The sequence below is a fragment of the Aulonocara sp. 'chitande type north' Nkhata Bay genome, linkage group LG23, assembly GCF_057382095.1.
Source record: "Aulonocara sp. 'chitande type north' Nkhata Bay isolate Kocher_YH1m ecotype deep benthic linkage group LG23, A_spYH_male_GT1.1, whole genome shotgun sequence".
In the NCBI taxonomy this organism is placed as follows: Eukaryota; Metazoa; Chordata; class Actinopteri; order Cichliformes; family Cichlidae; genus Aulonocara; species Aulonocara sp. 'chitande type north' Nkhata Bay.
The window spans coordinates 20,863,315-20,887,046 of NC_141365.1; the positions used below are offsets into that span (position 1 = coordinate 20,863,315).

Below are 23,732 nucleotides of genomic sequence, written 5' to 3' on the forward strand. Positions count from 1 at the left end.
TATAACCTTTTCAGAGCGTTCCACATTAAAGTTTCTCAAGAAATCACTTGTGTGATACCATCATTGGAGATGTGTGCCGTCCATGTTTTTGTGTCACATAACAATGCTGTTCATTTCGTTGCCTCTCATTGGTGTAGTTTCGTTGTTACTTTTGGAACATGTTCAGTAAACCTATGCTGCAGGTACGTCGTAACATACCTTCGCCCTAACCTGACATGCACCTCCCCAGAAATGTAGATACACATTGCGCGGAGACAGTTGCCTGCCGTTGTTTCCTCGTACACTTCCAGCTACTTCTTCTTCTGCTGTCATTTTTCAAATTGAGTGAAGAGAATGGATCAACTAGAAGAGTGAAAGTTCACGACCAGCCTTGTGTTTTAGCACCTAAATTGCAGAGCAGCACTTGCTCACCACCACAACTATAAATGCTCGCAATAGCAAGGTCATTAGCCATGTGGGAAGGATACACCTGGGCTCTATGCAGAAGTAAAAGTCCTACATAATGGGGAAATTATGGTTCAGCGTTGGAAGCTCGTTGACAGCCTGAGTGCAGACACAAACTGGCAGTCTACTGGCCAAAAGCTTCTGCTGTCAGGTGGGGTCAGCATCAAAAATATGATGCCACAGGTCTGTGGACGACTCTTGCTTGTGCATCAGCCAGCGACAGAGAACTACAGTGTGTTCTCTGTGTTAAAAACAATGAAATTTGTGCGTTCTCCTCCTACATTCTTTTGATATTTGATGGGGTTTTTGGGGGGTTTTGTTGGCAGTTCTTCTGTTCTTAGTGAACTCCGGTGTCGCCTCCCTTCCTTGTTCTGGACCACTTCAGCATTCGCACAACCTGCAGTGTCATCCATGTCAAGCAGTTTTGATTTTGGTAAGAGTGCACAGGAGCACAACCCGGGAATACTCGAGTGCGGCTGTTTCACACTTTAGTTCTGGCGCAGCTGCTGATCACTGCGGCAAAGCTTGCAATTACATCTGACGCACTCCTCATCATGAATCCCGGGTATGTACCTCTGAAGTCATACCTTTGGTTTGTCCTCTGTATGGCATTGAGTCTCATCAGGAGCCTTTCAAAAGTGGAGAGTCTGCAAAACGGCTTTTGTACTGGAATTTAACCAGATTATCTGACGCTGCTACTCTCTGTAAATAAAAAGTAGACCTTTCACTGTTTTAAGCGACATGGAGTGGAGAGCATGCACATATTGTGGCAAACTATTTTTATCCCAGGTAAAATTAACACCTTTGCTGCACAAAGCAAAAGAGGGCGAACACAGGACCAGCACAAAGAATCCAGTCAATTTCCAGAATAAAAGAACATATGTGCACTGCTTATGAAGCGTTCTTGGTATAATTGATGTAAAGGACAGAACGAAACCTCATCCACACCCAGTCTACTTTCTGGGTTACTCATGCCAGCCACCAGGCTTAAGCAGGGGTTAGACCAGGGGTGAGCAACTCCAGGTTTTAGATGTGTCCTTGAACCAACACAGCTGATTTAAATGGCTAAATTAGCTCCTCAACATGTCCTGAAGTTCTCCAGAGGCCTGGTAAGGAACTGATCATGTAATTCAGGTGTGCTGACCCAGGCCTGGAATTGCCCACCCCTGGGTTAGACTCAGTTAAAGACCTGCATGTGGACACCTGCAGACACCACAAAACATTCTTTGAGGTCCCGACGGACACGCGCAGAAGGTGGACTTCAGTACAGAGACTCTGAGAATGAGTTTATACTCTAAAAAAATTGTACACACAAGGTCTGCAAAGAACCTTGTGCTCATAGCTGGACTGGCCATCGGGCATACCGGGCATTTGCCCGGGGGGCCGATGGTGATTTTTTGTTTTTATGGGCCGATGTTTTTTTTGTTTTTTTTACGTAATGGTATAAACAATGAAAGGCGGTGGATTGGCCAGATGCTGGCAGATGTGTAAAAATAACTCAGTTGCTTCGTGGTGGCTATGCCAGAGCTTCCACAGATTCAGTAACATTAGCAAGTGGCTGGTCTCCACCACTTGGAAAGGTGGGAAAGGTGAGGCAGGAGGAGAAGAGACCCGAGGCGGCCGCCGGCCGAGTATCAGGTGAACTGAACTTCAGGTGAGAAGTTATGACCTGCAGTCTCTCTGGGTCAGATATGAACCAAGTTTAGGTGGAGTTTATTTTCGTTGTGCTGACTTTTTACAGTCAGTTACAAAAATTCGTACTGCGTACTAGCTAGCATGATGAAGTTTCTGGGCGGGTGCTTTATTTTTTTCATAAGGTTAGTTATTAGAGAACGGAATCGTCTCGTATTCAGAGAAAATATTACGTGTTTCGTATTGAGGTGAAAAGGAACGCGATTTGTCCCGGACTTCAGCTAGAAAAAAAAGACACAAAGCTGGAGTTATTCTGCGTCTTTACGCTGCACAGCTGCCTCTTCTTCTCTCATTCTCTCCCCCTCCTTCTCCTGTTGCTGCTTCAATCAAGAAACTGATCAATGATCAGCTGATCGGCTTTTCTGTCGCAAGTCCCGTCAGCTGTTTGTTTATCGCCCACTTTGCGCCAGAAAGAGAAAACCAGTGGAAAACCAGTGGAAAAAGAGGAAATCAGTGGATGTCGCGCTAAACAACAGCAGCACGTTTGATCAGCTGTTGTTAGAATTTAATTAATATTACTTTGTAGTATCAGCTGGTGTTTGCTGGAGCCACAGCTGTAAAAGCTGCTGGTCATGATATCGGTTTGGATATGTGAGGAGAGGGAAACATGAAGATGAAACCAGGAGATGAATCATCAGAGCTGAACAGGTGATGGATAAACAGGTTTACCTTTTAGGTGACATGAATGAGTTGAAGGGAAGTTATGAACTGTTTCTGAGAGACAAATAACACCAGGATCCTTTTTCTACGTAGCTGACAGCTGGTGCAGGGGCGGGTCTAGCAAAGTTTTGCCAGGGGGCCAGGTAGGGCATTACCAGGGAAAGGGGGGCACAAGGAAATACTTTTCTTTCTTATTCTAATTTAAAATGTCTCGCTTTTATTAAACAATTATCTGAATCGTACAACCAACGTTTTCATTTGATGTAAAATGTATAGAAATCCATTATTGTACATTAGATTATTGTAATCTTTTTTCGGGGTCCCATCATAATTTCTTCAGAAGAAAGTGCTGTATATGATGCCAGTATTTTCCCACATTTTCTAGATGCTGTACCAGTACTGTGTGTAAGTTTTATTCTTTCTCACCTGGCCATCTGTTTCCTTTCACTTTTTAAAGGTTGCCATGTTAGAAAAGATATTTGCCCTGCCATTGATGTGGTAAATAGTTTATGAAAATATCACTAAATCTGTCATTTATTATTTTTAATATTCAGTAATGATCATGTCTTCTCTGTCTTAATTTCAGGTTTCCACCATGTGTTATAGATGGTTTAGGAGGTTAATTCGACCAAGCAGTCTTTGGGTTTCGGCTAAGTTTTTTTTATAATATCAGAATAGGAAGGATGGTGTAGGTTTAAGTTCATTGGATTAATACATAAATCCCAACAAGACAGTGTACATCACTGTCACAACAGCATTTGTTTTCATTCAAAGGCTTTATGGTTTTTCCTATAATACCTGGTGGGCCAGTCTCTAGTTAAAATGCCGGGGCCGATTTTTTGTCCCAGTCCAGCCCTGCTTGTGTTCCCTACTTTATGGTGGAATTAAAGTCACTTGATGGAACAGTTCCCGAGGTGATGCACGCTTAGAGAGTACCTAAGTGTGCATCAGTGGGTTATTTTTAGTGTGGTTATTTTGACCTGTGGAAACAGTAGTGCACTTCCCCACAGAGTAGGTTAATTAGACAACCAAGTTATGAGAGTGCATTGTCTAATGATTTGTTTGCAGATGTTTCTTTTAGGTGATTTTTCTATTTTTGTTTTGCTAATGTAAAAGTACGACTTCTGGTCAGTTTGAAAGCATAAACCTGAAAAGCACCATTACAGCAGGCAGTAGCAGTTTAAGTTGGGCCTGCCCTGATTCGAGTCTCTCTTGCAGTAAACACCAGCAAAGATGTCTTTAGAGTGCTCTGTCCAGTCGATTGGTGCTGAAAATTGAAATTAGCAATGTTAGGAATGGACCATTTGAAGTGTGTTTTTGAATGTGGATCATTTAATAGCTAAATTTTGTTTATACAGAGATGTTTAACCAAGGCATTTTTTGTTCTATAATTTGCTGGGTTGGTCCTTTTGAAAACCAAAATAATTCCATGATTGCAATTGAGGGGAGTGGGGTTAATTTCTGATTGCTGATCAAAACTTCAGCTCATATGTTTTTCACAGAATCAAACTGGGTGGACAGGCTCAATTCTTGCCAGTTATAATACCAATACCTCAGCCATGGTTATTTACTGACACAAAGTATTGGCCAATATTAGTCTTAAATTAAGTGATGATGGAATTTTTTACCTGACCTCAGTGTTTGCCACAAGATTAGACTGGATTAATGTGAGTGGTTTAAAAGAAGCGCCATCGTTTGATGGAGTGTGTCAACTTGCTTGTCCACAGTCTATGCAGGGCTCTAGACTAACTTTTTGCCATGGGCGTACCGGTACGCCTAACTTTTTAAAGTTAGGCGTACCGGCACAAAAGTTAGGCGCACACAAATTTTATAATAATTTATATAATATAATGTGTTTTTCTGGATACACTGTGCTTTTTCACCATTCAAAGATTGATGACACCGTGTCAGAGCACTGGCTATGAATTTCAGAAGGATCAGGCCTTAACTTAACAGAAAAGTTAGCAATAGTTCTTTTCCTATTACAGCTACATCCACTTCTGTCGTGCCTAGGCTGCTCACTAGGGCTGGGTATCATCACTGATTTCTATAATCCATTCGATTCCGGTTTTCAAAGTCCCGATTCGATTCAACTTAGCCTCAGACAGTCAGAAATATTATTTCTGATCATTTATCAGTACTGACTTCATCAGAATTGTGAACATCACAGCAGGTGCCTTTGTGTGAAAGTAACTGAGAATAAAACACAGAAAAACATGAAGGAGATTTTCCTGGTCTGGCTTTTTATAGCAGATAACCTTAAAAATATTCTACAATGTTCTGCATATAAAGTTTAAATTTCTTCAGTATTGAACAACAGAAAAAATAGGCTTTCTTGTCCGAGGTCATTTAAGTGAAAAAAGGAAAAGACAGCAGCCACAGCGCTGTAAACAACGGTAGACTGGTGGGTAATAAGCGAATGAATAATACAGAAAACAGAGATTGGAGACGGGAAACTGTTCTTGAAATACAGAGAGAGAGAGAGAGAGAGAGAGAGCTAGCTGTGCATGAAGTGTGATTTTTAATAGCCGTGGAAGCAAAACGGCAAAATTCATGACGACATTGATCAAATGTGAAGCGCAGTTTGCTGCTTCTTTTGCTGCTTGCTCGGTGAATTTTGGTTGGAGAGAGACAAAACCTGCAGCTCAGAATCAGCGCAAAAAGACGTAATTACAGCGCGGACCGGACGCATCAGAACCGCTAAGCTCCGACAGAGTGTCCGTCTACGGGCCGTCGGGTTAGAAAGCCGAGAAAGACAAAGTTGATTCTGATGCGTCGGTCCGTTCTGTGTTTACGTCTTTGTGTGGAGTCCGTGTACCTGCTCTCATTTACTGTTTGGTTGTTGTTGAAATGGTTTTGTGAGCTTTAATCTGAGAATCTGACGTTTCTGGCAAAACACAGTTATATTTAAAAGTCGATTCAGGATTTAATGAATTGATATCGCTTTATTCAAGCTACTCACCTCCCACTTCCACCTGCACTTTCAACTGGACCACGGCCAATCAGAGAGGTCCCGCTCCTTACTATCTCTTATTGGTTTAGTCCACGATAGGGGCATAATGTGTGTCTGTTGTTGACCACAGGGAAGGTTGCAGATTTTTTTTTTTTTTGCTACCCGAACAGTTGGTCGCACAGGTGCAACCAAATATTTTTTTTAGTTGCACCACTGAAAAATTTGGTCGCATTTGCGACCAAATTGGTTGCGCTCTAGAGCCCTGCTATGATTAAGTCAAAACATTTCCAAACATGCAGCACAGTGCAAAATGATTGAGACACATCTCATGAGTTTATATTTTGCTTCCAAGCAACCAGACCTAGCAGCTGTAAGTTCTTCAGGCTTTTTGAAGCTCTTTCTTTGGGCATTGGCTGCTTTTTCACTCATTTTCAGGCTGCGGGTTGTAACTGACCATTTTCAGAGGAAAGTCTTTTTTTTTATTGTTGTTGTTGCTGTTGTTGTTAAGCCACTTAATGAAAAAACAAGATTGAAATGCCACTGGTGTTGGGGATCTGAGTGACAACACCACTGGCATTTCTGAGCATTACTGTGATCTGAAACCCACTGCAAGGCAGTAAAATCATACCTGGGTCGAAAAAGCACACAAGGGAAAACAATCAGTCATGGATTGGCCTCCCCAGAGCCCAGACCTAAATGTTGTTGAAGCAGTGTGGGATCATCTTGATAGAGAACAGAACCAAAGGCAGACAGCATCCAAAGAAGAGCTTTGGTCTGGCTTTGTTCTCCTTCAAGAAGCCAGGAGAACAATTCCTGAAAACTGCTTAAAGAAATGACAAGAAGGCTTACCTAAAATAGTTAAGGCTGTGTTGAAGAATAAAGGTGGTCATACCAAATATTGATTTTAAGCTTGTTAAATTGCTCAAGAACTGATTTTGCCTTATGGAATGTATTTCCATGTATGTTTGCAGGTATTTCAACAAATCACTGCACCTATTTCCAATTTTTCAAGCAAAATATAAAGAAATGAGGGGTGGCTAGAGATTTTTGTACAGTATTGTAGAAAGAAAATGATGATGTATCAGTATTAAAAAAAAAAAAACAAGCAAACCTTTAATAACTTACTATGTTCGGGGGCTCTCAGCTTGCTAGTTTTGTCCAGTTTAACCCCAAAGACAACAAACACCCAAACCACCTTCAGAGATATATTTGGAATCACCATTTATTGGATGGTGGGTGGCCAGTTGGAAAATATGTCCAGTTAGCCACAAATAAATTCACTGGGTTACATTAGCTACAGTATCTTTGCTAGTTGTCAGGTCATCATAAGGCAAACTGGCAATATGTTAACTATCATCAGATGTGGCTATTTAGATTGAACAAACCGTGATGTTAAGCCTGCACCAGATTTCTTTGGCAAAGGCTTTGAGAACAATAAACTCATAATCCCGTGTTTCTTTCCAACACCAGTAAGATATGTTGTATTGTTTGCTTTGGAGACCCCTAGTGGTAGAAATCACATGCTGTTTATTATTAAATGAGTCTGCGCTTCTTTATATCTCTGTCTGATTTTCTTCAGTGTCACGTTCTCAGAATATTTCTCTCAGCCCAGTGAATTATCTCTTGTTGTGTTCCTGCAATGACTCACGCTCTGAGTTTGCTGTGACACTTCAGTACTTCTTCCTAAATCATGTAAAACCCACAAGGTTCCCAGAGTGTAAAAATATCGCTTATGTAATGTATCCAACCGTCTGTACTCGGATTACAGCCATAATTGCTGTGAGAGAGTTTTTCAAAGTTTAAACTCATCTGAAAATTTATTTTAGTCATTTTTATTTGTGTTTCGTTCATTAACTGATTATCTTTGTGGTTTTGATTTCTATAGTTTTATTTTTCAGGCCTTGTCTGGCAGAGCTGTGCAATCAGCTAAATTTAATTCTGTAATTCTGTCTTCATTTGCTTATTAAAATAAGCTGGTTGAGATTATTCTGCCACATTCTGTTTTGCAATAATGCATTACACACATTAGGGAAAATGTAAAGGAAGAGAATGTGAAAGTCAGCTTCTCTCCCCCATTGTGAGCTTTAGGTCAGCTCACAATTATTTATGTATTTCTTTGTTTAGTTAGTCAATCCATCTTAATTATAATTAAAGATCGAGGAAATTTACTAAATTACAAAAGACAAGGCTTATTCTTTTTTAAAAAACAAGTCTTAAAGTAACTGTAATCGCAGTATTGACCAAAATAACTGTCATGATTTATTTATTTTTTTATTGTTACCATAATCGAGCGTCACTATCTGAAGTCACATACACCAGTAATCAGTTTTAAAAACAATTAGGGAACTTTAATTGAAGTCACATATTTTGATGAATCTCCCAAAGATTTTCCTGGGCTTTCAGCTGTTTTTTTTTCTGGTCTTCATTCTGTCCTAATATTTCCAGACCTCCCACTGTGTTTCTGAAAAAGAAGAAAGAAACCCAGTTTTGGGGGCAGACTCATTCTCTTTGCAGCTACTCATTTAAATCTTGGGCAAAATAGATTTTTGGCTACTTCTACACTAATCCGGGTAAATTTGAAAGCAGTGTTTTTGTCTAAAAACGCTCCGTGTCCACACTATCGTTTTCAATCGTTTTCATGCACACTGAAAACGTTTACTGCGGATGCGTGAAACGTAAGACGATTCGACCTGCGTCATTTCCGTCTGCCGTTTATTTATTTTCCAGTTCTTTGAAATGTTGTGGCAAGATGGGAAAGTTTTTTTAAAGTTTTTTTAAATGGACCGACAATGAGGTGGAGTTGTTGCTGCGAGTAACACAAAAGTACAAAGTTGCTGAACAACAGCTCTGAGTAAACATTCCGTCGTCTTTGAAGAAAAGCTATCTGGATCATGTATAAACTGATATTAATTTTTAATAAGGCTGTCAAAATTGAGACCAAACAAAACAACTGCTGTACAATGCCATTGCCATCTTAGTTGAATTGGTCACATGACTGCATCACATGACTAAATTGCGACATCGTCTTCGAAAGCCTCCGTTTTCGCTGTCCACACTGCGACGCGAAAACAGCATTTTCAAATTTATTCACTTTGGAGAGCGTTTTAAAAAAGCTCAGTTTTCCTTGACCAAAAACGCCATCACAGTGTGGATGGAAGGCCAAAACAGAGAGAAAAAGATGTGTTTTCAAACAAAAACGTATTAGTTTGGACATGGCCTTCATTTGATCCCATGTGGCCTTCTGTTATGCAGTAGCCATGCCTTTTTCCACTCTCTCTTCTGTATTTCTTGCAATCCTTAGGTCAAAAAAAGCTATTTTATACTGCTTTGCACCAGGCATTGAAATCTAAAAAGATGAATGTGATCTTTAGATCCTGGTAGAATCGATTAATGAAAATCAATCCTTATGTTTCGCTATCGCCTTCAGTTTGAGGTTAAAACAGGAGGGTTAAAGATGATTTTAGTACCTTTTAAAGGGACTTTATTTCCTCTTTTCTCATTACCAGAGAGATTTCCCAGCCATCAGCAGGGCAGTCCAGATAAATCAAGGTTAAATAAACAGCGTTTTCCCTGCAGGGGTCATTAAAGTTTCATCTCAGTCTCTCGTCTCGTAAAATTAAAACAAAGCTGAGCGGAGAGCACGAAGGTAATGAACGCGTCCAGAAAATTGCAGCTCAGATTGGCCTCGGTGGCCAGCAGCACAGCTGGATCATCAGGAGTTTGAGAGAGGAGCTCCACGTGCAGCTGGCTGCAAACACAGCAATCTGGAGCTGACGTTCGCAACTGTAACATCTACATCTGTGAGGGAATGAGAGGAGGGAGAGATTTTAGAGATGTTTCAAAACATATAACTGAAGGCAGCTGAAAGAGGAAAGATACACTCACGTCATAACTAAAAATGTCTGAGTAGTTTAAGTTCATCTGAGCAACAATTTAAATGTGCTTAGTTTGAAAAAGTAACTTATAAAGGAAGAAGAGGAATAAAGGACGAAGCCACTCTGAAAAAGTCATACATAAATGTCAAATATGCATTTTGTTGTCATATGCTGCATTTTCTCGAGACTTTCTTTAAAAAATAGCTCCGATTTGGTTTAAAATATTACATAATATTTCTAAGAAGGGCTTGCAGTTTCCATTATCTTTGAGATTTTAACATCTAAGAGAAAATTATGTGGCTGAGAAATGCAAAGTAATTTGGTGTTCGTCAGATTTTCTCACAAAAGCAAACAGGGCTCTTGAAGATTCCAGGTATAACATCTTAGTCTGAGAATCAGCTAGAATAGCTAATTCACAACAACATAAAAGCCTTGTTTTTCTTGTACTGTGTCACTCTTAACCCTTAAAGCCTGAAATATGAAATAATTGTGGAAAAATCTTTTTTTTTGTAACATTGAGAGTTTATTGAACCATCTGAGAAATTTGTTAAAAAGATAATTACATTTTAATTTCCATAAATTACTTTTAATTTGTAACTCGTTTACTAAATCTAGCAATTTTTTTTCCTTAAAAATGCATTTTTTTAATGTATGTGTGTAATTAGGTTTGGGTTTCGAAGGGAAAAATCACACTGATGATGTAAAGTCTCAAAAATGCATTAAAAAAGGCATCAAATACAAAACACTATAGGCATTTAAGGGCTTAAATGTAAGGACATACAAATCCAACCTTTTCCATTCACAATCCAGTGTACATAACTTGGATTCAGGTACAGTGGGGCAAAAAAGTATTTAGTCAGCCACCGATTGTGCAAGTTCCCCCACTTAAAATGATGACAGAGGTCAGTAATTTGCACCAGAGGTACACTTCAACTGTGAGAGACAGAATGTGAAAAAAAAAATCCATGAATCCACATGGTAGGATTTGTAAAGAATTTATTCGTAAATTAGGGTGGAAAATAAGTATTTGGTCACCTCAAACAAGGAAAATCTCTGGCTCTCACAGACCTGTAACGTCTTCTGTAAGAAGCTTTTCTGTCCCCCACTCGTTACCTGTATGAATGGCACCTGTTTGAACTCATCATCTGTATAAAAGACACCTGTCCACAGCCTCAAACAGTCAGGCTCCAAACTCCGCCATGGCCAAGACCAAAGAGCTTTCGAAGGACACCAGGAAAAGTATTGTAGACCTGCACCAGACTGGGAAGAGTGAATCTACAATAGGCAAGCAGCTTGGTGTGAAAAAATCAACTGTGGGAGCAATCATCAGAAAATGGAAGACATACAAGACCACTGATAATCTCCCTCGATCTGGGGCTCCACGCAAGATCTCATCCCGTGGGGTCAAAATGATCATGAGAACGGTGAGCAAAGATCCCAGAACCACACGGGGGGACCTGGTGAATGACCTGCAGAGAGCTGGGACCAAAGTAACAAAGGTCACCATCAGTAACACACTACAACGGCAGGGAATCAAATCCCGCAGTGCCAGACGTGTTCCGCTGCTGAAGCCAGTGCATGTCCAGGCCCGTCTGAAGTTTGCCAGAGAGCACATGGATGATACAGCAGAGGATTGGGAGAATGTCATGTGGTCAGATGAAACCAAAGTAGAACTTTTTGGTATAAACTCAACTCGTCGTGTTTGGAGGAAGAAGAATACTGAGTTGCATCCCAAGAACACCATACCTACTGTGAAGCATGGGGGTGGAAACATCATGCTACGGGGCTGTTTTTCTGCCAAGGGGACAGGACGACTGATCCGTGTTTAGGACAGAATGAATGGGGCCATGTATCGTGAGATTTTGAGCCAAAACCTCCTTCCATCAGTGAGAACTTTGAAGATGAAACGAGGCTGGGTCTTCCAACATGACAATGATCCAAAACACACCGCCCGGGCAACAAAGGAGTGGCTCCGTAAGAAGCATTTGAAAGTCCTGGAGTGGCCTAGCCAGTCTCCAGACCTCAACCCCATAGAAAATCTGTGGCGGGAGTTGAAAGTCCGTGTTGCTTGGCGACATCACTGCTCTCGAGAAGATCTGCATGGAGGAATGGGCCAAAATACCAGCTACTGTGTGTGCAAACCTGGTGAAGACCTATAGTAAACGTTTGACCTCTGTAACATAACCTTTGTTGGCAATAACAAAGTATTGAGTTGTATTTTTGTTATTGACCAAATACTTATTTTCCACCCTAATTTACGAATAAATTCTTTACAAATCCTACCATGTGGATTCATGGATTTTTTTTTCACATTCTGTCTCTCACAGTTGAAGTGTACCTCTGGTGCAAATTACTGACCTCTGTCATCATTTTAGGTGGGGGAACTTGCACAATCGGTGGCTGACTAAATACTTTTTTGCCCCACTGTATCTGCAGACCCCCTTAGGTCTAAGTCATCATTGTCTAAGTCACCCACACCTGTGATGTAGCTTTTCATGATGACTGAAATAATAAGATCACAGATATAGGATGTAGAAATGGGATTTGTCATTGAAGGCTATCTGGTTCTCCTTTTGAGATGCTGTGGAGTTGCTGCACCTCCACATCAAAAGCAGCCAGCTGAGGTGGCTGAAGCATTTAATTAGGTTGCTCCTGGACGCCTCCTATGTGAGGGGTTTCGAGTATGTCCAACTAGAATGAAAACTCACACGTGAGATATTATACCTCTCAGCTGGCTTGGGAATGCCTTAGTGCCCTCCCAGGAGCGCTGGAGGAGGAGCATCTTTGTTGACTCTGCTGCCCCTGTGATCTAGACCTGGACCTGGACCTAGCAGCAGACAATAATGATTACTTATAATGATTACTTTCTGTGTCTGCTGACTGCCAAGACTTTGGAGGGGGGAACGTGATATTTTCTGACAGCGTAGAATGAAGGTCATCTGTATTCCTCACTGTGAGGAAGAGGCTAGAAATCGGTTTTTTTTTTTTATCTGTGAAGTAACACCAGGCTGCACTAAAATATTGCTTTCCTAACTTTGTAAAGTCCAATATAACAAGTCAAGAATATAAATTTGCTAACTTTAAAACTTTAAACGACGAGATGAAGATAAGGTAACGTTTAAAAATTTATTTTTCCTGCTAATTCATTGTCACTGGTCAGATTTCAGCTCAGTGTGGGAGTCTCGATTGCTGGTATCTAGAGCCTTGTTAGTTTCTTCTTTTCCTGCTCTCCCTGTGTTTGCACCACCGCACACACAGAGTGGAGCAGACAGAAACTGGAGAAGAGAAATAATGTTGATCAGGTTAAAAACAACACTTTATGTTACCGGAAGTGTAATAAAAAGCTTCCTAACACTGGCATTTTTCAGTCTGTCCCACTCCCCTGACCCCAATGAAAATTTTGTTCAAACAAAAAATCTGTTAATGTAGCAGAGGTGAAATACTAGCAAAGCCTAACAGACCCTCCTGCTGCTGATGCATTGTCACATATGTAGCAACAAAGAAGTGAATAGATCAGTCAGTTTCAGTCATACTTAATCCACCCTTTTGAGTAAAGATGTAGCAAAGATATAGCAGTGGCGGTCCTGTGACCTGCTAGCTTTACCTGTCCACCCATATGGAAAAGATATATATAAATCTTATAAAGTTTGTATCTGTCTTGTGTGAAACTTGTATGAAAAGCATATAAGAGTGAAAACAGATATAAGATCCCTTGAAAAATTATATAATGAAACTTGTATGTTTTGGATACTTACTAAAACAATGTATGAAAGTAATGAGAAAGTGGCCACTTTCATGAGTAATCACATATATGTTTTTACTATTTCTTTTCCATATGAGCAGTTTAAACGGGAATAAATTTTTGGCTTATTGTTTGAAGAGGTTCCACACAGACGTTTATAACATTGCATGTTTTTAGCATCTAATCTCAACGCTTGCCTGATATTTATGTAATTTATTTATATGCTTTAGTAATTATCCTGGACTTATGTGCTATGTGACCTTCTGTCTACATAAAATCTCTAAAGAATGAATAAAAAATAACTTCATCATCACTTCTAGCTACTTCCAGCACTATGGAGAATAAGAAAATTCATCGTGGAAAAGCTAAAAGGGATACAATTCTATTATTTTGTTAGACATTTCAATGAAAAGGTAAAGTGTCATTGATCATAGTCTTGTCTTTGAGTGTAAAAATAGTCCAAATCTAAGTTCATTTGTGGGTTGAATTAAAATCTACAAAGGCCCAGGTTTGTTTGCAGAGCCTTGAGTTTGACATGTGTGCCAACCGATCTACTAGCATAATGCTAACAGCACTGCTACAGCTAGTTCAAGTTTGAGCTTCTAAAGTGTTGATTGTAGATTTTATATTTTGCATTTCACATGATTATGAGGATAAAGTCCTGAAGAAATTATAGAATAATTTGGATAAGAAATGATCTGGTCTGGCACATGAAAAAAAAAGAAGATTTTTAATATGTCCATCCATCCATCCATCTTCATCCGCTTTATCCGAGGCCGGGTCGCGGGGGCAGCAGCCTAAGCAAAGAGACCCAGACCTCCCTCTCCCCAGCCACCTCCTCCAGCTTATCCGGGGGAATAGCAAGGCGTTCCCAGGCCAGCCGAGAGATATAATCTCTCCAGCGTGTCCTGGGTCTGCCCCGGGGCCTCCTCCCGGTGGGACATGCCTGGAACACCTCACCCAGGAGGCGCCCAGGGGGCATCCTTGTCAGATGCCCGAACCACCTCAGCTGGCTCCTTTCGATTGGGAGCAGCAGCTGCTCTACTCTGAGCCCCTCCCGGATGGCCGAACTTCTCACCCTATCTCTAAGGGAGAGGCCAGCCACCCTTCGGAGGAAGCTCATTTCTGCAGCTTGTATCCGCGATCTCGTTCTTTCGGTCACTACCCACCCACAGCTCGTGGCCATAGGTGAGGGTAGGGACGTAGATCAACCGGTAAATTGAGAGCTTCGCTTTTACACTCAGCTCCCTCTTCACCACGACGGACCGGTGCAGCGTCCGCATTACTGCAGCTGCAGCCCCAATCCGTCTGTCGATCTCCGGCTCCCTTTTCCCATCACTCACGTACAAGACCCCGAGATACTTGAACTCCTCCACTTGGGGCAGGAACTCATCCCCGACCCGGAGTGGGCACTCCACCCTTTTCCGGCTGAGAACCATGGCCTCAGATTTGGAGGTGCTGATCCTCATTCCCGCTGCTTCACACTCGGCTGCGAACCGTTCCAGTGCGAGCTGGAGGCCCTCACCCGATGTAGCCAACAGAACCACATCATCTGCAAAAATCTGAGATGAGATTCTGAGGCCACCAAAGCGAAAGCCCTCCGCCACTTGGCTGCGCCTAGAAATCCTGTCCATAAAAATTATGAACAGAACCGGAGACAAAGGGCAGCCCTGGCGTAGCCCATCACCCACCGGGAACGAGTCCAACTTATTGCCGGCAATGCGAACCAAGCTCTTGCAACGGTTGTATAGGGATCGAATGGCCCGTAGCAATGGGCCAGACACCCCATACTCCCGCAACACCTCCCACAGGACACCCCGAGGGACACGGTCGAACGCCTTCTCCAAGTCCACAAAACACATGTAGACTGGTTGGGCAAACTCCCATGCACCCTCAAGTATCCTGGAGAGGATAAAGAGCTGGTCCAGTGTTCCGCGACCAGGACGAAAACCGCATTGTTCCTCCTGTATCCGAGGTTCGACTAGCGGATGAACTCTCCTTTCCAGCACCCTGGCATAGACTTTCCCAGGGAGGCTGAGGAGTGTGATCCCCCTGTAGTTGGAACACACCCTCCGGTCCCCCTTCTTAAAGATGGGGACCACCACCCCGGTCTGCCAGTCCACAGGTACTGCCCCTGATCTCCACGCAACATTGCAGAGGCGTGTCAACCAGGACAGCCCTACAACGTTCAGAGCCTTCAGGAACTCGGGGCGGACCTCATCAACACCAGGGGCTCTGCCACCAAGAAGTTGTTTAACTGCCTCAGTGACCTCGCCCCCGGAAATTGGTGGGTCATTCCCCTCATCCCCAGACTCTGCTTCCTCCTCGGAAGACGTGTCAGTGGGATTAAGGAGGTCCTTGAAGTATTCCTTCCACCGCCTGACGTCAGCAGCGCTCCGCCAGCACTATACACAGTGCAGGTAGAGCACCGCTTTCCCCTCCTGATACGCCTGACGGTTTGCCAGAATCTCTTCGAGGCAGTCCGAAAGTCTTTTTCCATGGCCTCTCTGAACTACTCCCACACCCGAGTTTTTGCTTCAGCCACTGCCCGAGCCGCATTCCGCTTGGCCTGTCGATACCTGTCGGCTGCCTCCGGAGTCCCACAGGCTAACCAAGCCCGATAGGACTCCTTCTTCAGCCTGGTGGATCCCTTCACCTCTGGTGTCCACCATTTGGTTCGGGGATTACCACCATGGCAGGCACCAACCACCTTGCGGCCGCAGCTCAATGCAGCAGCTTCGGCAATGGAGACGCTGAACATGGTCCATTCGGACTCAATGTCCCCAGTCTCCCTTGGAATGCTGTTGAAGCTCTGCCGGAGGTGTGCGTTGAAGATCTCGCGGACTGGGGCCTCTGCTAGACGTTCCCAGCACACCCTCACTACGCGTTTAGGTGCTCTAAGAAGGCTGGGTACTCCAAACTGCCACTCGGCGCATAAGCGCAGATGACAGTCAGGACCCGTCCCCTGACCCTAAGGCGCAGGGAACAAACCCTCTCGTCCACCGGGAAAAACCCCAACGTACCGGCAGCAAGCTGAGGGGATATTAGAATACCCACCCCAGCCCGCCGCCTCTCACCAGGGGCAACTCCAGACTGAGACAGAGTCCAGCCCCTCTCCAGGAGACTGGTTCCAGAGCCCAAGCCATGCGTAGAGGTGAGCCCGACTATATCTAGCCGGTACCTCTCAACCTCACGCACTAACTCAGGCTCCTTCCCCACCAGAGAGGTGACATTCCATGTCCCTATTGCCAGTCTTGGCAGCCGGGGGTCAGTCCGCCAGGGCCTCCGCTCCTGGCCGCCACCCGGCACACAATGCACCCGACCCCTATGGCGCCTCCTGCGGGTGGTGGGCCTGCGGGAGGATGGGCCCATGTCTCCTCTTCGGGCTGTGCCCGGCCGGGCCCCATGGACTAAGGCCCGGCCACCAGACGCTCGCCCTCGGGCACCCTCCCCGGGCCTGGCTCCAGGGCGGGGCCCCGGTAACCCTGTCCCGGGCAGGGTAAACTGTTCCCTCGATATCCTTTTCATAAGGGTCTTCTGAATCGCTCTTTGTCTGGTCCCTCACCCAGGACCAATTTGCCATTGGAGACCCTACCATGGGGCAAAAGCCCCCAGACAACATAGCCCCTGGGATCCCTGGGACACACAAACCCCTCCACCATGATAAGGTAGCGATTCAAGGAGGAGATTTTTGACACATTTTTAATATGTTTACCAGAAAAAAAATATGAAAACTTGTTAGTTGGCTTATTGTAGCCTATGTGAGTTTACTGTGCGCTTTGATGTTTTAGTATTTCAACATTTTTAAACTAGTCACAGAGTTTTATTGGAAGACATTATACATTTTATTTTACTTTAGAGTCTGTGACGTAGCCTGATCTTCAGTAAATGGTTACAAGAAATTCATGTGACACTACGACCTTACAGAGAGGGGATGCTGGCTAATTTGGATGTCCAGTGAAATTATTGAAGATCATCTCTTGCCTGAGAAGGCTTAAAGACGTCACAATGCTGCTGTCCCAATTGAGATATGGAAAATAATACATAGATAAGAGATGACAAAGAAAAAAATTTGTATTTTTGTTAAAAACATCTTTTTTATACTGTGAAAAGTAAATCAGACTCTTGTGTTTTTATGCACAAACTCAAAATACAGATCTAAAAAACATGAAAGAAAACTTTCCTCCTCTTCTGAGAATTTGGCTCAAATTGTGCCAATAAATTTCCCAGTGAGCAGATCCAGCTGTGTTGGTAACACTTGACGTAATGCTTTCCCAGGCTAACGTGAATGCTAATGCCAAGTCTGAAGCAGCCACGATGTCCTCACTTTGACGGTTTTTGTACTGCAATGTGTGCACACAAGCATACAAAGACTTGAACATACACACTCAAACTCACGTGTGCACACACAGACACACACACACAGCTGTCCTTCAGCGGTCTGGAGATAAGAGCCGTTATTGAAATCCCAGCTCCCTAACAGCCATCAATTACTCTGTGTGTGTGTGTGAGTGTGTGTGTGTGTGGCAGCTCGTCAGGCAGCTCTGTGCGTGTCTGCCGAGCAGCGCTGATACGTTTTCTCTCTCCGCTGGATTATGAGTTCCTCGGGAAAAGAGGCGACGTGCCTTATCAGTCCTCCGGCTGGGCGATAAAACACAGGTGCGCACACACAGATGTCGAGCGTCGTTATGTGGCTGCAGACAGAGAACGGTGTGTGTGTCTGCGAGTGTGTGTGCTTCACTGTCAGCGCAGCTGAAATGAAGCCCAAACCGTGCACCAGACTACATTGACTTTCTCTAACTCGTTACATTTTTTAACCTTTTATGAGTGAAAGTAAAATCATAAGGTACAGGTGGGCTCACATTATGCAGCAGGCTTTTGTGCAACACTTCAGCTGCATTAACACAGCTTGCAGCTGTTTTGCAACCTTGACACCTTTACACCTTCACTCTTCAGCACAGCCTGAACTCTTATAGGCAAGCTTATAATTTCTTTCAGTAGTCTTCAGGAATAGTTCTCCAGGCTTCTTGAAGGACAATAAAAGCTCTTCTTTGGATGTTTCTGCCTTTTGTTCTGTTCTCTGTCAGCATGATCCCACACTGTTTCAACAATGTTGAGGTCTGGGCTCTGGGGACGCCAATCCATGACTGATAGGGTTCCATTGTATGTTTTTCTATCTAGGTATGTTTTTTACTGCATTAACAGTGTGTTTGGGATTATTGTCATGCTGAAAAATGAATGAAACTGTTGCTAATCAGATGCTTTCCAAATTAAATTGCACTGTGGTTGAAAATCTCACCGTACTTTTCTGTGTTCATAATTCAGCAATTTTAACAAAGCTCCCGAACACCCTTGGCTGAAATGCAGCCCCAAACCATGACAGAGCCTTCACCATGTTTTACAGATGGCTGTAGACAATGTTGGACCTCTTCTGTACATACTGATGATGATTTGATCCTAAAAATCACTCTATCAGACCTGTTACCACTGTGTGACGGAGGTGTGGTCCCTGGCGTAGCTGCAGGGGAGGGGTGGAGCGGTGAGCCACAGGTGGTGGCGATTGTGTCATGAGTGTTTTCTTTCTGTGTGTCTATATAGTGACGGCAGAGTCGAGCGGGAGGCGGGCTGGACCGGGACGAGCTGTCACGGCGCATTGTTATTATAAATAAAAACGTAAACGTGAGCAAAAACGGTGTGTGTGTCTGTGTGTGTCGCATACATCACACACTGATTTTAAATCCAGTTCTTGTATAATTTGGACTCCATTGATGGTTATACCTTGAGGGTTGTGAATGAAAGGAACGAACTGTCTGATCTGTACCCCTATTGGTGTTCTGTTATTGAACTTCTGTTCTAACCACAGCTTATCCATAATGAAGGTATTCATAAGTCCAATTGGCACCTGTACCCACATCGGATCGATGACTGATTTTGTAATCATATCATCACACCTGCAGCCATATTTCTTGGATACGTGGGTAAAGAGAGGTGCTGAGCTGTCAACAGCTCACCACCTGGTGTTTTATTCAACATTTTGGTTCTCAGATCTTCTTCAGGTCAACTTGTGTATGAGTGTAACTGATTGACTTCATTTAAAGTTTTAATACTGAAGAACTTTCAGTGAAATCTGACATGGACATGGACAAAAGTCTGAAGTGAATAGAAAGAAAAATGCATAGTTAAACCAGATGTTCCAGTTACTACTGACTTTTTTCACAACCCTCCAAACACCTGTGCTCCCTTTATCAAAGTATCGTCTTCTCAGACCTTCATTAGGTTTGCTTTTGTACAACAGCAGCTGGAATGCTTCCAAACTTTATGTGAAGTTCTTACTTGAAAAGGAGGCAACAACTCCTGCCTGTTTGAACTCGTGTTTTTCAGGCATGTGAACAAATTGCACAGCACTACAGATGATATTTCTTGCTATTCACACATTAAATGCCCATGACAATCTCTGGAGTTTTTATATTTAATGCAATTCTATGAATTCACTGATCTTTTAGTTCATCAGCTTAATTAAAACACAAAGGTTAAAATTTGTGTGTAGTGTGTGTAAAAGTGTGTACAACAAATCAAACGGAGTCTGTTTTCTGAAGTATCCCTGCTCTGGTTAAAAAGAAAGAAAGAAAGTAGTGAAAATGTCAAAGGAAATGATTTGTGTTACACAGTGAGACCTTTTTCTTTGCAGAAACCTCATGTGGTTTCAGTCTGACCTGCTCTCATGTGGTTTTTCTCTCCATCTACAGACATGGTGGGCTGAGCGGCGTCCTTGAGGCAGACGGCTCCGTCTGAAGCAGAAACCAGCGGAAGGCAGGCCCGCAGCATGGTAAGGTTAAAGTTCAATTTCAAGTTTATTTTCCTCTGAGCTGTCGGAGCTTTACCTACAGACTGAACTTAACCCTTTAAGACCTACCATAGAACCAAGTCCGCCAGAGCTTATATTATTATTTTTACATGCTGTGGAGCCATTTTTGGGAGCATTTCAAGTTGCTATACATCAATACAACCATTACAGCCTAAATTTTAATATGTCTGCATTAGGTGCATAGTAATTACATAAATTGCAAAAAAGTGCAATAAACTACAAAAAAATTGAAAATCATTTTTGTTTTTTTAACATATATTTCTAGTTAGAGAAATTTAAGAGGCTCATCCCTCAAAACTGTAAATACAAAAAAGTTGCACAAACTAGTTTCCCACCACAGGAAATTTATTTTGAGTGTCTTCATAGTTTTATTTTTGAAATACACCAATTTTTATACACTGCAGGAAAAATGAAAATAAATATTATAGTGCAAATTTGCAAAATAACAGCATATGCATCAAAATAAACTATTTCCAGCAGTGCAATATGAGTCCTAAGCATCCCAGAAACGACACAGAAAGTCATAAACTCAAACATAACTTTTTAAAACACAAGTATAGGCTCATAAGGCCCCGATCGTAAAAAAAACTACATTTCCGCAAAATGACGTCACTTCCGGTTTCGGGCAGGTCATGCGGTCATGTGATAGTTCGCGCTGATGGACGTAGGAAGTGTTACAAACAGCTGATCGGATCGGCGAAGCGTGTTTCTGGAATATCATGTTTTTGTTGCTGCAAGTGATTTTTATGCAGTTTTTGCAAAGCTATATGTGGAAGGAAACTGTGACCTAGGACAAGCTGATGGCATCAGATGTAAGTACAACTCCTCCGGTTTCATATACAAAAAAAATTATTGCGCTAGCTTACGTGGTTGCAGAGCTACCGGGATTTAAAAATAGTTACGCAAAATGGAGCGTGCCCGCTCCGATCGGCTGTAAAGGGTTAAGTGATAATCACTCCATGCAGAATGAAGTTGAAATGATGATGAAACTTTTTCAACTTAATGTAAGATTTTTAGAGAAAGTCTGAGTTTGGTATTTACGATACAGGAGTCGGGAAACATAAATGAAAATGTTGGATAAGCAACAAAGATCGACCGGTCGATTGTTGTTCCCCTAGACAGCTACTGTAGCCAATATTTCCAAGAGTTTTTCGTGACATGAAATAGCAGTCTAAGCCATGACCTCAGTGGTTTCAGAGTAACTGTTTGGCAGTTACTCTTTAGAAGCTAATTATTTGTTGAGTTGAATTTTCAAGGAAGTGACCACAATTACCAAAGTAAAACATCAAAAAACAAGAACAAAGGTTGGTGATTTTAGATATAATTAACAAAACCAAAAATTGCATACAGTATTTTCCGTCACACCTGAAAGGCTGATTGCATATTGTCTTCACCACACCGGTGGGCAATGGGGATGACCAGCTTTGTGACCACAATAAGTCAAGTATAATTTTTAAATTGATGCCATAGATGTAGCTACTAAAAATATCAGTGACTTTGACCTCAACTTTAAATTTGAGGTTTCAAGTTCTGAAAATCTTGTGAATGCAGTAACTCTCTCAGAGAAAGATCTGAACTAGGATTTATACCATAAAAGCTTCTAGGTGAGGGGCAACACTGAAGAGAATTAAATCAGCAATTTGATTTAATTAAATCATATGTCCTTCCTAAATGAGGAAGGACATATGATATTAAATAATCAGGCTGCATGCCCTGGGGTAGCTTGTTTGCTTCTAAATTTGGACATGTGAATCAAATTTCCTTAATTGTGGTGTTGCTTTGTTGTTGTTTGTTGGTATATATCTGTTGGTGTCTGCGTACATCTCAACACTGTAGCACAACACAGCAACAAGCAAATAGGTGCCGTTTAGAGTGCGTTTAGAAAAAACAGCAAACCTTATTGGCAGAATGGTCAAAAGTTTGGGCGCTACAACCTCAAGTGTGTTCACTAGGGGTGGGCGGTATAAACGGTATACGGTAGAAACAATATGAATTTGGCCAACGATAGAGATTTTGACTATACTGCTCTACCACGATAGCACATGTTGATGGTGTCATCAAGCTGCACCTGTTTTGACTGAAAGCATCACAGCGGCTGCAAGCATGAAGAGGAGAAGACGGTGCTCATAAAGAAGAACGGTGCGATGCCGGTCATATGCACCTGGTTTGGGTTTAAGCAGTTGGATGTTAAGCAGAAAAATATTATCTGCAAATTATGCCTGGCGACAGTAATAGCGAAGAGACGAAGCACGTTTTGGAATATGAGGAAAGCCAAAAACTGCGCTTCCTCCACTTTCATACCATTGATTCATTAATGTTGAATTCTCTCGCAGCTGCTCTATTCCCATGTTGTTGCAGCATATTAATGACTAGCCTCATATTGTGGATGGATTTACTCAGCTGTTCTCCTGACTGAAGTTTAGTTAGTTTACAGCATCTTGCCATGCGATTGCATTTGTCCCTAATCATCAGGAACCCTCCCGTTAACTTTCATCGAGTGGAAAAAAGTTAACATTCATCCTCCAGCGTCACTGTGTTTATGTTATGCTAACATAGCTGTGTTGCTAGCAATCACGTAGCACATCATTATATACCAGCTAGCCCAACATCAGTAACCCTAAAAAAGTCACTGCTGTTTAGTTTTCTGTCTTCATTTATGTTGGAAGTGATAGCAGAGCTGTACATTTTAAATATAGCCACAAAGTCGCTAAGTTGGCGACACTGCACGAGGCTCCTGACTATGGTAGCTGTAATGCTCCAACAATCCATCAAGCGGTACAGTGTCGTAGCTTACCAAAGTCGTAGTAAAACATTTTTGACAGATTTTTGAGCGCCATGTACCACGTAAAATCGCACATATAAAATTTGAGGTCAGTAAGCACAACCAGAATTCATACATAAGGCACACCGGATTATAAGGCACACTGTCAATTTTTGAGAAAATTGAAGGATTTTAAGTGCGCCATTTAGTGCAGAAAATATGGTATACAGCAGCAGTCCCCAACCTTTTTTGCGCCACGGACCGGTTTATGCCCGACAATATTTTCACAGACCGGCCTTTAAGGTTAAATGCAACAAAATAAAACTAGTACCGGTACCGAAGATTTATTCATAACACACGTGAAAAGACCCAGGAAAACCGAGTTAACGATAAAATCGATAACAAAATAACGCTGAAAACCAATAAAAACCCTGAAAACTATACATTTCACACCTGAGCCTCAACTCTCGCGGCCCGGTACCAAACGACTCACGGACCGGTACCGGTCCGAGGCCCGGGGGTTGGGGACCGCTGGTATACAGAAAAGATCTATTTATCGCAATATATATCGTTACCGCACATGCTTCAAATTATACCGCAATTTGGATTGTAGGCCATATTGCCTGTAGTGTTTTCAACGAGGATGTTGGTGACACCGAGTTAAACCACAAATGAAGACCCTGGAGTTTAGTTGCAGCTTGTTTAATTGTCTCCATGAACATGTGGTGAAAACTGAAATG

The 23,732-nt window shown here is 42.5% G+C and overlaps 1 protein-coding gene across 2 annotated transcripts in view; it reads left to right on the forward strand.

The window, feature by feature from the left end:
- The window catches only part of LOC147301639 (BCL-6 corepressor-like), an 80,043-nt gene that overhangs the window by 1,164 nt on the left and 55,147 nt on the right, over positions 1–23,732 (forward strand). The window contains exons 2-3 of one of the 2 annotated variants that reach the window (XM_086282536.1): positions 18,965–19,058; positions 20,113–20,192. In XM_086282536.1, coding sequence (XP_086138662.1) covers positions 20,190–20,192 — 3 coding nt within the window. In that variant the 5' untranslated portion in view covers positions 18,965–19,058; positions 20,113–20,189. The remainder of the gene's footprint in view (positions 1–18,964; positions 19,059–20,112; positions 20,193–23,732) is intronic. The other variant, XM_086282535.1, reaches the window with a different exon arrangement.